Source organism: Schistocerca nitens, chromosome 4, assembly GCF_023898315.1.
Source record: "Schistocerca nitens isolate TAMUIC-IGC-003100 chromosome 4, iqSchNite1.1, whole genome shotgun sequence".
NCBI classification, from domain to species: domain Eukaryota; kingdom Metazoa; phylum Arthropoda; class Insecta; order Orthoptera; family Acrididae; genus Schistocerca; species Schistocerca nitens.
This window is the reverse complement of record NC_064617.1, coordinates 146054016-146068837: the sequence shown is the minus strand read 5'-3', so window position 1 is coordinate 146068837 and position 14822 is coordinate 146054016. Positions and strand designations below refer to the sequence as shown.

Genomic DNA, 14822 nt, shown 5'->3' with positions numbered 1-14822 from the left:
CTCTCACAGACTATTTATGAACATCTGAGAGAAAGATAACTTAGGAATTTTAAAGGTATTGAGAAGAAGTATTGGTCAGCTGCAACTTTTAGTCAATCCGTCAGACATGTACATATAGATCAATTGGTAGTGCACTGACAACGAAAGGCCTTTTACAATTTTGAAGGCCTTTAAGAGACCTGGTTTTCAGTTTCCTAGGGTGCAGTAAGTAACAATGCAAACAATAACAGTAGGAAGGTGAGCAAACATCTCACTGGCAAAGAGTGAAAACTGGACTGTTGTCCTTGCTGGCATATGATGTACAGTGTCAGAAAGTTCTGCTTCTTTTTTAGTGTTTACCCTTTTTGTATTATCATTTTAATGCACTTTTAATTATCACTTTAAGTATTACAGTAAAGTTTCTTGTGAAGTTAGCTATATAAAAATAGCAGTGGAAAGGATAACAGCCTTTAGCGTTGTTGCTACTTGTTTGAGAAAAACAACAGAACAGAAAAGATTACAATATTTCAATCACTTAACATAACGAAAGATCATCTCTTTCTTCAAAATTTAATAGAAACTTAAAACCCTCAAGTTTCCTCAGGCACCTCAGTAATAATGCAGAAAATACATTTGCACAGAACCAGGAGTTATCTTGCATTTTAACAAGTCACACGCAAATAGCCACTGTCATTTCGAGGCACCAAGGCAATGTCATCTGCGCTGTGCAGAAATCTAGCTGGGGTAGACAGTGGGCAAAAGGAAGAGGCATGGGTCACAGAGGGTGAGGGAAAGCAGGAAAGGCCGGGGAGGCCGGGGAGGTGGGGGAGGGCATGTTAGTGCTGCCTGTGGGAGCAAGCAGGAGGGACAGGGTAGGGACAGCATAGGACTGCTAGGTGCAGCATCAGGATGCCATGCTGTGTGGAATGGGAGACAGGAGAGGGGTGGAGGGGGAAGTGGAAGGGGGAGGGCAAAAGATTATGTACATGTGTTGGTGGGATAGAAGACCAGTGCCTGTGTAGTAACTGAGTGGAAGCAGGGAAGGGATTTAGGCAGGTGAAGGTCAGGGATTAACAAAAGCTGAGGCAAGGATATTCAGCAGGGAGAATTTCCCTTCTGCGCAATTCAGAAAAGCTGGTGTTAATGGGAAGAATCCAGGTGGCACAGGTTGTGAAGTAGTCAAAGTGAAGCACGTCATGTTGGGCGGCATTTTCAGCAATTTGGCAGTACAGCTTTTTCTTGGCCACAGTTTGGCAGAAGCAATTCATAAGGACAGACAGCTTGTTAGTAGTCACAGCCACATAAAATGCGGCACATTAGTTGCAGCTATGTTTGTAGATTACATGAAAGCTTTTATAGGTGTCCTGCCTCTGATGGGATAGAAGAGGCCTGTGACAGGAGTGGTGTATGTGATAGCAGGAAGTATGGGCAGGTCTACCATCTGAGTCTACTGCAGGGATATGAGCAATGAGGCAAGGTGTTGGGAGCAGGGGTGGAGTAGGGATGAACAAGGATATTGCTTAGGTTGAGTGGGCAGCTGCATACCACTGTGGGAGCATTGGAGAGGATAGTGAGGAGCACTTTTCTCATTTTAGGGCACAATAAGAGGTAGAGAAAAACCCTTGCAGAGAATGTGATTCAACTGCTCCAGCCCTGGATGGTACTGAGTCATGAGAGGAGTATTTGTTTGCAGCCTAAGAGTGGGCATGTGGTGGATGGGAAGAGACTGGGGAGACAAGGCCACGGAGACTGTTTCTGAACAAGGTTGGAGGAGTAATTTCAGTCTGTGAAGGTCACAAAGAGATGACCTATTTGGAGAAGGGTGCTCATCACTACAGATGGGACAACCACAAACAACTAGGCTATTTGGAACGGACTTCTTGGTGTGGAATGGGGAACAGAAACTGTGGAGAATCAGTAGAGGAAATGGTAGGAGTCTTTTGCATAGGAGGGTAGGCAGACTGCAAATGTGTTGTGGAATATACTCCAGTGATCTCCAGTAATGATAATCGCAATTACAAGAGAAATTGATGACAGTTCATTAGATGAGTGAGTGGCAAATGTTGCCAGTGCTATGATATAGTGTAATTGTTTTAGTACCACAAGCTCCTATAAATTTCCATTTACAGGAAAACCTGCAATTCATATATGAAGTGGATGATGCCATGCAGTGTCTAGATCACTTCCTGATGACAATTTGGTGGACACCATTGTCATAGAGTCTAACAGGTATCCTAAAGACAATCAAATTTCTAAGTGGAAAGATACCGCCAATGAAACGTCCATGCAAGGCATCAGTGGCGGATAAATTGTGCACATGCTCTAGTTAGCAGGTATTAGCCAGGAATGGCCTCTGGCGAGGTTTCTTTTTTTTTATGTTTGATGTATTCTACTTGACATACAGTTTGCAACTTATAACTATGTCTAGGACATATTTTTGCTCTCTACACAAGCATCGTTTAGCAGAGGCTTTTTACTATGCAAGACATACATACAGAGGGATATTTCCATGGCTCTCAATAACTTTTTGTCCGAGAGAGAGAGAGAGAGAGAGAGAGAGAGAGAGAGAGAGGGAGGGAGGGAGGGAAGGAGAGGGAGAGAGAGAGAGAGAGAGGGAGAGGGAGAGAGAGAAATTAAATCATCATACAGAATGAGTTAAACAAAAGATTTACTTTCAGATGTAATTAAGTGGTTTTAAGGATATAGAGAGTGCTTTATGGGTGTTATGTCTCAGCTGCTATACTGTGCATTTATTGTGTAAATTGCAATGCAAGAAGCACAAATTTTGAAACAATCCATTTAAACTACCGTCATTTTTGAGAGTAGCAGCCAATATTCATTACAATATAATGAGGCAAGTGTGGAAGCTGTCCAGGAAAATGTTGTTGAGGCATATAAAGTAACCAAATCAGTGTAAGTAGGAATATGTAAAAATGAAAGTGTTTTCAATTAGAAACTGGGATCAGCAGCATGTGCTTATATAGCAAAGAGTGGGGGCACAATGAAGAGCCAAAAAGGAATGTCAACAGGGTCTCATATGTACATGTGACACACAACACACCCACAGTTGCCCATGCACACATACAAGCACCCACACCCACACTCATCCTTAACTTTAGTCTTACTATCATGCATTTATGATCACAAAATACTCCAGGATGATGTTAGGTGAAGACAAAAGATGAAAAATTATAAGTAGAACACACAAACAAAGTAATTAAGGTAATTTTTGCAAGCTATGTACAATACCTTTTCCAACAGGAGGAGGTAATGGCTTACTGGCTGTGGTGGGTAGTTCAGGTAAGGGTTGTCCAGGTGCATTAGGTGGCATCTCCAGTAACATGGACAAAGTTGGAGCACCTGTGGAAGCAGAGTAAGAGGAGCATATCACATGAAACTTTACAAAAAACAGCTACAAAAATGTTCAGTATTAATAGGAACATAATAATATAATGTTATTTCCAGAACTGTATAAGATTTTCTGGTGACAATATTAGCAAGTGAAAATGAAAATGCAATTAGCAATATGTTAAACTGAACACCAGCAATGAGGAACATAGAATGAAGATAAAGGCAAAGGAAACTAAAGCAATGATTTTTGCAAGTCAATCAAGGAAGATAAAAATAAATATCTGTGATGAGTTAGGGGAAACAAGTAAACTTAAGGCACCTATGATGCTTACAAATGATAACAATCCCCACATTGTACTAGGAACAGAAAACTGGCTGAAACCAAATGTTACCAGCAATGAAATTCTAAATTCAAACTCGAATGTCTATCACAAAGAGAGGTTGAAAGCTGAATGCTAAATGTTGGTGATGGAAGTGCATTCACAGCAAATAAAAAATACAAAAATATCTGGCAGCCAGAGAGACTGTGGTCATGTGTGGACGAGCTGTGTTTGCTTGAGTGTGTGTGTTTCTTGTCTAATTCCAATGAAGGCCTTTTTGGCCGAAAGCTTATTCGTTTAACAATCTTTTTTTTTAGTTTTTTGTAGCTGTCTGTGACTCAGTATCTCCACTACATGGTGAGAAGCAATTATCCTTGTCGTAATATAGTCTGGATTTTCCACTGTTTGATTTTGCAAAAATTTCCTGATCGTGTTACTGTTTCAAATGGAGATTTAGCTTACCAGCTATAGAGTGGGAGACTCAAGTGATTCGGGCAGGTAGTAGGGACAGCACAATTGTTCTAAGTACTTTATCTGAAAATTACCTTGAGGAGATAATCAGAGAACTGACTTTGAAGATAATATTTTAGACCTGTTGGTGAAAAACAGACCAGAAATTTTTGACTAGGTTAGTGCAGAACAGGGAAGCATTAAGTCTCACTCAACACAGCTGTAAACTGAAATACAAAGAAAGGCAGGAAAATCTTTCTGTTTAGCAAGAGCAACAGGGAACAGTCAACTTGAAAATTGCATCCCAGTACTGAGAATGTTGTGCATCAGTTGGCAAAGGTCAAGAGCATTGTACAATATGCTTTAGGCTGGTGTGTGCTGAGCACTGTTGTGAGGGATGGAAGAGACCCAATGTGGTTCAACAAGTACAGGGCTATTACAAATGACTGAAGCGATTTCATAAATTCACTGTAGCTCCATTCATTGACATATGGTCACGACACACTACAGATACGTAGAAAAACTCATAAAGTTTTGTTCGGCTGAAGCCGCACTTCAGGTTACTGCCGTCAGAGCGCTCGAGAGCACAGTGAGACAAAATGGCGACAGGAGCCGAGAAAGCGTATGTCGTGCTTGAAATGCACTCACATCAGTCAGTCATAACAGTGCAACGACACTTCAGGACGAAGTTCAACAAAGATCCACCAACTGCTAACTCCATTCGGCGATGGTATGCGCAGTTTAAAGCTTCTGGATGCCTCTGTAAGGGGAAATCAACGGGTTGGCCTGCAGTGAGCAAAGAAATGGTTGAACGCGTGCGGGCAAGTTTCACGCGTAGCCCGCGGAAGTCGACGAATAAAGCAAGCAGGGAGCTAAACGTACCACAGCTGACGGTTTGGAAAATCTTACGGAAAAGGCTAAAGCAGAAGCCTTACCGTTTACAATTGCTACAAGCCCTGACACCCGATGACAAAGTCAAACGCTTTGAATTTTCGGCGCGGTTGCAACAGCTCATGGAAGAGGATGCGTTCAGTGCGAAACTTGTTTTCAGTGATGAAGCAACATTTTTTCTTAATGGTGATGTGAACAGACACAATGTGCGAATCTGGGCGGTAGAGAATCCTCACGCATTTGTGCAGCAAATTCGCAATTCACCAAAAGTTAACGTGTTTTGTGCAATCTCACAGTTTAAAGTTTACGGCCCCTCTTTCTTTTGCAAAAAAAAAACGTTACAGGACATGTGTATCTGGACATGCTGGAAAATTGGCTCATGCCACAACTGGAGACCGACAGCGCCGACTTCATCTTTCAACAGGATGGTGCTCCACCGCACTTCCATCATGATGTTCGGCATTTCTTAAACAGGAGATTGGAAAACCGATGGATCGGTCGTGGTGGAGACCATGATCAGCAATTCATGTCATGGCCTCCACGCTCTCCCGACTTAACCCCATGCGATTTCTTTCTGTGGGGTTATGTGAAAGATTCAGTGTTTATACCTCCTCTACCAAGAAACGTGCCAGAACTGCGAGCTCGCATCAACGATGCTTTCGAACTCATTGATGGGGACATGCTGCGCCGAGTGTGGGAGAAACTTGATTATCGGCTTGATGTCTGCCGAATCACTAAAGGGGCACATATCAATTTGTGAATGCCTAAAAAAACTTTTTGAGTTTTCGTATGTGTGTGCAAAGCATTGTGAAAATATCTCAAATAATAAAGTTATTGTAGAGCTGTGAAATCGCTTCAATCATTTGTAATAACCCTGTATGTTACAAAGCTTCTATGAAAGCAAATAGAGCTTCACTGCAAATTTAAATGAAACCAAAGCCTCACACACAAACAGAAATGAAACTAAGCCAAAATTAGTCTAAGGCAGACTATGAGTTAAGCATTCAACAAATTCAAAAGTAGAATTCTATCTCCTACACAAAAAAGCCTGAAATACTAAATGTCTCTTTACAAAACTTTTCACAAGGAAGATTGTACTGTAGTTTCTCCATTAAACTGTTGCACAAATGACAAACTAACAGCTATCTAAATACGTTACAGAGGGATAGAAAAACAATTGAAATTTCTCAACAAAGGAGAGGCTTGTGGACTTCATGCAATACCAGTTCAATTCTACGCACATTATGTGAAAGAACTTTCCCCTCTTTTAGCAGCAGTGTATCACAGATCTCTGGAGGACCTGAAGCATTCCTAGTGATTGGAAAAAAGCAGAGGTCATTTATTCTCAAAAAGGATTGTTGAGCAGACGAACAAAACTATATACCTCTGATGTCGGTCTGCCATAAAATTTTGGAACATGTTTTATGTTTGTGTATTATGACATTTCAGGAGACCAAAAATCACCTCTGTAGGAATCAATGGGTTCTAAAAACAATGATCATGTGAAACCTAGCTCATTCTGTCCATTCACAAGACCCTGAAAGCCTAGATACAGGTGCCCAGGTAGATACAATGTTCCTTGACTTATACGAGGCATTTGATACAATCCTGCATTGCTACCTACTGAACAAAATTTAAATGTATGAAATATCAGACCAGCTGTATGATTAGACTGAGGGGTTTCCAGGAAACAAAACACAGCACATCACTCTCAGAGGAGGGAAGTCTTCAGATACAAAAATAGCTTCGGGCATACCATAAGGAAGTGTTATAGGACCACTACTTTTCACTTTTATTTAAATGACTAATCAGATAATGTTGGAAGTTCCACAAGGCTTTTCACAGATGATGCTGTTCTATTCAGAGAAGTCACAATGCTAGAAAACTGTAGCGAAATGCAGAGGATCGGCACTTGGTGCAGGGAAGGTAACTGATCCTCAACACGAGCAAATTTAACACCCTGTGCAGACACACACAGGTAGATCCTTTATTTTACCACTACATGATTGCATATCAACCAATGGAAGTAGTTACTTCTATACAGTATATAGGAATATGCTTACACAGTGATCTGAAGGGGAACAACCACATAAAATTAATAGCGGGTAAGCAGATGCCCCACAGATTCAATGGAAGAATCCTAAGGAAATGCAGCCCATCAACAAAAGAAGCAGCTTACAAAAACAATGGTTTGACTAATACTTGAATATTGGTTGTCTGTATGGTACCCATACCAGATAGGACTGATAGAGGAAATAGAATAGATCCAAAGAAGAGCAGCATGTTTCATTACAAGTTCATTTAGGTTGCGCAAAAGTGCCATGGAAACTAGTGGGATGCTGCAACAGAAGTGTTCTGTGTCACAGTGTGTTTTCCTGTTAAAAGTTCTGATGGTGTACATTCCTAATAGTGTCAGCAAATATAATGCTTCCTCACACATGTATCTTGTGAAAAGTCAGTGCCATTCACAACTTGCAGAAAAATGGGGAAGTGACTGGTACACAGAGTACCTTTCACAATACACCATAAGGTGGCTTGTGGAGTATAGATGTAGATGTAAAATAATAGTTAATGAGGTGTAATCAACGAAAATCAACAAAGATTGTTTTTACAAAACAATTTCTTACAGGAGTAGTACTTTCTGTGGCGGATTATAGAAACAATTAAAAAATAATTATTGAAGTGTTTTGCATGGAGAATTGCTCTGTAGGGGTACCGAAAATGGACACGGCAGCAGAGAGAGAGAGAGAGAGAGAGAGAGAGAGAGAGAGAGAGAGAGAGAAAGGAAAAATGGAAACAAATATGAAAGAGGAAAAGAAATTGGCTACATCACTGTATGAGAAGAGACTGCATACTAAAGGACACATCTGTAAGAACAGTGACTGGGAAGATGAGCAGAGGAAGAGGAAGAAGAAGAAGAAGAAGAAGAAAACCTACTTCACTGATGGTGACATCATCATCAGCAGCAGCAGCAGCAGCAGCAGCATTTGCAGATAAACTATGCAACAGTGATGGGAAGAGGCAGGAAAGGAGAAACAGTGATTCATTATTTCCTTGCAAGAATTATTAGCACAATGATAGTCATTGCTAGAATTCATGTATGTAGTTTCAGTTGACTAATGTGACATATGCAACTGAACAAAAAGACTCAATGCTACCAACAGAGCACAAGAAAATTACAAAGCCAAATTTGTCTTTCCTTACAACTATAGTATCCAACGGAATGAAGTACTTGTTACTGGAATGAAAATGAAGTCCCATTCCCTCCCACCTCCAATTATTTGCACGATGTATTCCAATCTCTGTCTTCCCTGTAGTTTTTATCCTCTACAGCTCCATGTAGAATTATGGAAGTTATTCCCTGACATTTAAACAATTGTCTTGTCATCCTGAACCTTCTTCTTGTAGATGTTTTCCATATATTATTTTCCTCAATGATTCTGAAGAGAACCTCCTCATTCTTTACCTTAACAATCCATCTAATGTTCAATATTTTACTACAGCATCACATCTCACATTCTTCAATTCTCTTCCATTTCAGTTTTCCTACAGTCCATATTTCACTACCATTCTCAAAAATTTGTTCCTCAAATAATAAGATTCTATCTGTAAAAAATTAGTGAGTTTCTGGACTATTATATGCATGTGTACTCCTTTTCTTTAATCAGGTACAGGAGTATACAAATAGTTTTACAAACTTGGATACAATTTTTCTGTATAGTCTCTTTTAATTATGTAAGACTGATTATTTTATAGTACAGAAAAATAAATAAAGAAACAGATTTTGCATGTGGTATGAGTAAGGAAACACACTGTTAAATGCATAAGTTAGGACTAAACATACTGAATAGTACAACAAAGGAAGTGAATTTATTTTTATAAACAAACAAACGCACACACACACACACACACACACACACACACACACACACACACACACACACACACCTAAAATAACAGTGCTAGAGTAAATAACACATATTTATTGAAAATCTTAGGCTCTGATATGCTCAATTATTCATTCACTCTCTCATTCATTCATTATGTTCTGTAGGTCCCATAAAGGAGAGACATCATGGATGTGGAACAAGTCGAAAGACAAGAAAAGCATAAAAGTTAATCTGCATAGGGTATTATCAAAAAAGTATCACTGTAATGCTTACTGCTATTTGCACTTAACTGTCTGGCAGAGGGTTCACTGAACCACTTTCAGACCATTTCTCTACTGTTTCACTCTATAATAGTACATGGGGAAAAATAAAGAACTATTTCCGTGCATGTTCCGATTTATTTTATCATGATGGTCACTTCTATATATGTACGTGGGATTCAACAAAACAGTTTGGCATTCGGAGGAATAAAAAAAAGAAATACATGCCATAATGTAAAACACTTGTTTTAATGACTGCCACCTCTACTTGTTTATCGTATATACTCCAGAAGAGGATGGACACGTGTAATGTAGGCACTCTCTTTAATAAATTTGTTGCACTTTCTAAGTCTTCTTCCATTGAAACCATCCTTTGTTCATCATCCCCCACAAAATTTGCTATATGATGGTTGATTCATTCTTACTTTCCATTTTATTCCCACGTGCTAACACTTGTGTTAGTATATAGAGCCATTCTGGTATATTAATGAATATTTTTTTAATGTCCAGTCATATCTGGAAAGCACAGGGTGGTCACAAGCTTATTTCAGTCTTGTTTCATAGAATCAATAGTTTTCATTATAATCAGTATAATCCTTTGACTTTGACCAGGATAATACAATGACCAGTGTCAGTTTTTTGGACTAGTGTCACTCTTATAATCATTACAAATATGAGTAAATTGTGCTTTACAAAGGGTTGTGCTCACAAAAATCGAACAGCTAATGTATATATTAGAAACAGTACATTCAGAATGTAGCTTCTCTTTGTTGAATTTTCCTAAGTAAAGTTGGTGTTCAGAGAGTGAACAAGTAGTCAGAAGAATGTTTGAGTCATTCATTCATGCACTTATTCATGTTCTATAGCTCCCATCCAGGAGAATCATAGGGATGTGAAATGAGTCAATGTATACATAACAAAAGACCAGGAAATTGTAGAAACTTTAGAAGTATAGTGTATTAACAGCAATCGACCACTATTATCTACTCAGTATTATAACAGCAAAATTTAATTAAATACATAAGGAAGGATGTTGCTACTTTGAAATAAGATGTTGCTTCTACTGTTACACTGAATAGCTGCTGCTTAATTCCTGTTAGTAGCTTAATATTAACTTTATTATAGTGGAATTTTTTAACGAAAATAGTAATCTACATCTGCAAATACTGAGCCCTTGTTTACAGTACATAATTACTTGTCATGCAGCTAAACTACAATCACAACTACTTGCCATGTAGGTAACAAGAGCTTTACAAAGCATGCCTACAGATAGTTTTTAGAAAGAGTGCCCTAATGAAATATATTTTTAATTTTTGTTTGAATTAAAAAGAATTCCCATTTTCTCACTTTGTCCTAGATGAGAGCTTGTGGCTGAGCATGTAAGACCTAGATCAAAACTGCATTACCTGCCCAAAAAAGTGAACAATCCAAAAGACTTGGTCGGATGTCATTGTAACTTTGTACATTGTGGGTACGTAAAGGATTAGAGCTACAATTATTTTTGCCGCCTATAGCTGCCTCCAGAGCACATTAGTTTTGTTCATGTTTACTGTTGTTACCAGGCCTGTTAGACCACGTAAGGGGAGTGAACAGCATCAGATTTTGAGTAAACACTGTGAAAGGCGAGCATATGCCAAATACTCACTCACTCATGTGAGACAGCATTATTAGCACCTGACAGAGTCTCAAAGGAGCCTCACTGTGGATCTGCATTTAACAGGTTGGTCGAATTGTGCAATATCCAGATTTGAGGGGCATCTGGATGTAACAGAAGCCTGACACTGGACTGCATGGGAATGTGAGGGCAAGCATGTTAGTCTGCAAGATTCCCGCCAAATGCGTTTTACCACAAGGATGAATTACTGTATTGTGTATGGAGCACATTTTAACCCCTTCACACCTGCAGCTGCCGTCTGAGAGCAGGTAATGGACTCCCTGCAACATTCTGTGCCATCCCATACCATCAGTTGGAAACTAGCAGCAGCTGGACTAGGAAATTACTGCCACACGTGTAGGCTGTCTTTGACACCAAAGTGTAAATTACGTACAATACCTAAACACTGAAGAACAACAGAAGTGCATACTCTAGTTATGTGGATTCTGATCAGTAATGAGACAACTGACCATCACAAGCTGTGTTCAAAATGACCACTGGCAGCAGCACTGTACGCTTCCAGTCTGGTATGGAATGAATGTTGCACATGTGCTAGTATTTCAGTGGAGGTATCCGAGCAGGCTGCAGTAATACATTGTTGTATATTATCAGGTGTAGTTGGTATGTTCTTGTAAACAGTGTCTTCACAGAAAAAAATATACAGCCACCAAACCCAGGGAACTGGCCAACCAAGGTACAGGTCCTTTGCATCCAATCCAATGATTTGGAAATGAATTCGTGAAGACATGCTGTAGCTCTTTGTGTACTATTTCCTGGACAGCCATCATGTTGGTACCACAGGTTCCTACTAGTCTGCAGAGGATCATCATCTAGAATCCATGGAAGATAATTTGTTAGGAGGCTGTGATACTGGTACATGTTCAGTGTTCCGTCTATGAAACATGAGCCTATGAGCTGATGGCTTACTATCTCACATCACACATTTATACTGTAGGGACACTAACGTTTCACCTGATGAGGCCGATGGGGATACGTTCCACCCGATTGTAAGCCAATGGGGATTCGTGAAGACATGCTGTAGCTCTTTGTGTACTATTTCCTGGACAGCCATCATGTTGGTACCACAGGTTCCTACTAGTCTGCAGAGGATCATCATCTAGAATCCATGGAAGTGCATGTGCATGTGCATAGTGCATGTTTTGGCAGTTCCCCTGGCTAAGACTGGTAAATGTGGCTTTGTCACTAATCTTTTTCATGCAGCTCTTCATGGAGAGAGATATGATAGGGTTGGATCCTAGGTCGATGAAGAATGCAAAGAACATTTGCTTGACTCATGTCACTTCCTTGTGCAATTGCATGGGAGCTGACATGCAAATCAACTGCAACAGTAGCAAGAAAATTAATCCCCCCCCCCCCCCTTCCATCACCACTTGCTTCCTTCTGCTGCGTTGTCTAGGTGTTACACTATAAATTTTACATAACTGGTCAAAGAGGTTGATAAATAACTGCCATCACAGTTGATGTCTATTAGGACATCTCACTGCATACACTGTACATGAACCAATTGCATTCTTCCTATACTCTCTAGACATGATGAACATATCAGCTTTTTCTCCACTGGTAAATCCTCATCACCCACTCACAACCTACTGCTTGAAATGTCGCACACTGACTGACTAGCAAGTCGCTATGCACTCAAGGAACATACAAGCATACTGTAAGCAAACACACCAACATCATAACTAGCAACTACGCAGGTTGAATAGCACAAACAAGTGTTGCTGTGGAAAAGTTTTCAAAATACGATATCTCTTAAATGACTCGCACTAGAATCCTGCAACAAGCATCACTGACATTCTAATTTAACCTACTTTTAGCCTGTTAATCTCAATTGGCATTGTTCCATTTTAAAAAGTGTACATTTTCCCAAAAAATTCACTTTCTAACTATTAACTGTTTATTGGCAACAATACGAATCCATGACTAGCAATTCATTCTGTGAAAACTGCACATCGATAGCACTTTCAATCCAGGTGCAAGTTTTAGGTGGCTCATCCTTTATAGAACCAGTTGCTTCCAACCAGGAAGACAATGGAGGAATAATATTACCACCAAGGGGTCATGCACCAGATAAGAGGATTAACTGTTATGATTACCACTGGCTGATCTACTATGAAATTCACTGCCACCATCATATAGCCCCCCCCCCCCCTCTCTCTCTCTCTCTCTCTCTCTCTCTCTCCCCTCCCTCCCTCAACTAAGGAAGACTTGTAAAACAGTTTCAATCACTTTAAACATAATTTCAATTATCAATCTTTTTTTTTTTTTTTTAATACAAACAGTTTTATAGTGAGGAGATACAAAATTTCACACAGTCGTTGTTTGCCTTATTATTATTTTTTCTACCATTACTGTTTGCTAACATGTCACTATCTTTTATTTTTGGTAGCTACCATACGTATCTTTACATATCTTTTAGGGATGTATGTCGATGCGTGTGCTGTACTTGTGTATATGAATGTGATACCTTTGGTGTCCACCATCAGTTTCCAGCCTCCAACCACCCAGAATAATGCAGACCATTTCTCATTGTTGCGAAGTACAAATACAGAGGGAATTCTGAATATGACAGCTGCCCGATGACAGGAGCTTATGTTTACGTTATGGGACATATATTGCAGCGTCCTCAAAGTTATGAGTGAGCTTACTTGCTTTTGGAGATACCACTGAGTGATGTTACAGTTAGTTTGGTCATTTTTGTTTTCAAAATATCCGCAAGATTTTTGTAATTTATATTCTTTTGGGCTTCTGTTTACTAAACGCTAACGTGATCTTTATAATAACTTGGGTAGCAAAACGAGTTCTTCCAAGTTTAGAATCACTGAACCTCACCCTCATTACATTTTCAAATAAAATATTTAGGCACATTAATGGTCAAAAATTGATATTTAAAGCTCTTTAGGGCCAGTTTCAATGCAAACAGACCCCACGTCGTCACGTGTTACCTCTTGTGTGACAGTATCGTGGTTCCAATTTTCAATAGGACATGTTCGTCCACGCATGACAACTGTGTCTATGAACTACATGCTACAGTATTGTGGTTCCAATTTTCAGTAGGACAATGTTTGTCCATGCACGATACATGTCTCTCTAAACTATCTGGGTAATCTCGAGGTATTCTCTTCACCAGCGAGATCCCCATATCTGTCCCCAATAGAACATGCATGAAACCATGTCAGACATCAAATCCTTCCCAGGGCCAGTATCCAAGATATCATACACCAGTTGCAACAGTTAGTGGCCAGCTTGCTTCAGGAGAGTATACAACGGCTTTATGAGACCCAGCTCAACCAAATCAGAGCATGCATCCAGACCAGAGAGGATGGTGCCTCATACTGACAGGTGGTCCACACTTCCTAAGCTCTTTGTAAATTTGACTTAATTTTGTAATGTTGCAATAATATTACATAGCCTCTCAGCCCGTGAACTTTCACTTCACTTCATCTTCGCTTTCCAAGAGCTTCACTCTTGTCACACAGACTATTTTTGTCTCCTGTATTGATTGTGTAAATCTCAGTTTGGCTGAATTTGACTTTTACACTGAAGAGCTAAAGAAACTGGTGCATCTGCTTAATATCATGTACGGCCTCGGCGAACATGCAAAGTGCTGCAACATGACATGGCAGCAACACGACATGGCATGGACTCCACTAATGTCTGAAGTACTGCTGGAGGGAATTGACACCATGAATCCTGCAGGCTGTCCATAAATCCGTAAGAGTACAAGAGTGTGGAGACCTCTTCTGAACAGAAAACTGCAAGGCATTCCAGATATGCTCAATAATGATCATGTCTGGGGAGTTTAGTGGCCAGCGGAAGTGTTTCAACTTCAAAGAGTTTTTCTGGAGCCAGACTGTAGCTATTCTGGACATGTGAGATGTTGCACTGTCCTGCTGGAATTGCCCAAGTCTGTTGGAATGCACAATGGACATGAATGGATGCAGGTGAACAGAGAAGATGCTTACGTACATGTCACCTGTCAGTTTTATTTATACATACCAGAGAT

The 14822-nt window shown here is 39.9% G+C and overlaps 1 protein-coding gene across 3 annotated transcripts in view; it reads right to left on the bottom strand.

Annotated features, from left to right (window-relative positions):
- LOC126253031 (bromodomain-containing protein 8) overlaps nucleotides 1-14822 on the bottom strand; it is a 279380-nt gene that overhangs the window by 136083 nt on the left and 128475 nt on the right. For all 3 annotated transcript variants that reach the window (XM_049954097.1, XM_049954098.1, XM_049954099.1), the window contains exon 9: nucleotides 3229-3339. In XM_049954097.1, coding sequence (XP_049810054.1) covers nucleotides 3229-3339 — 111 coding nt within the window. The remainder of the gene's footprint in view (nucleotides 1-3228; nucleotides 3340-14822) is intronic.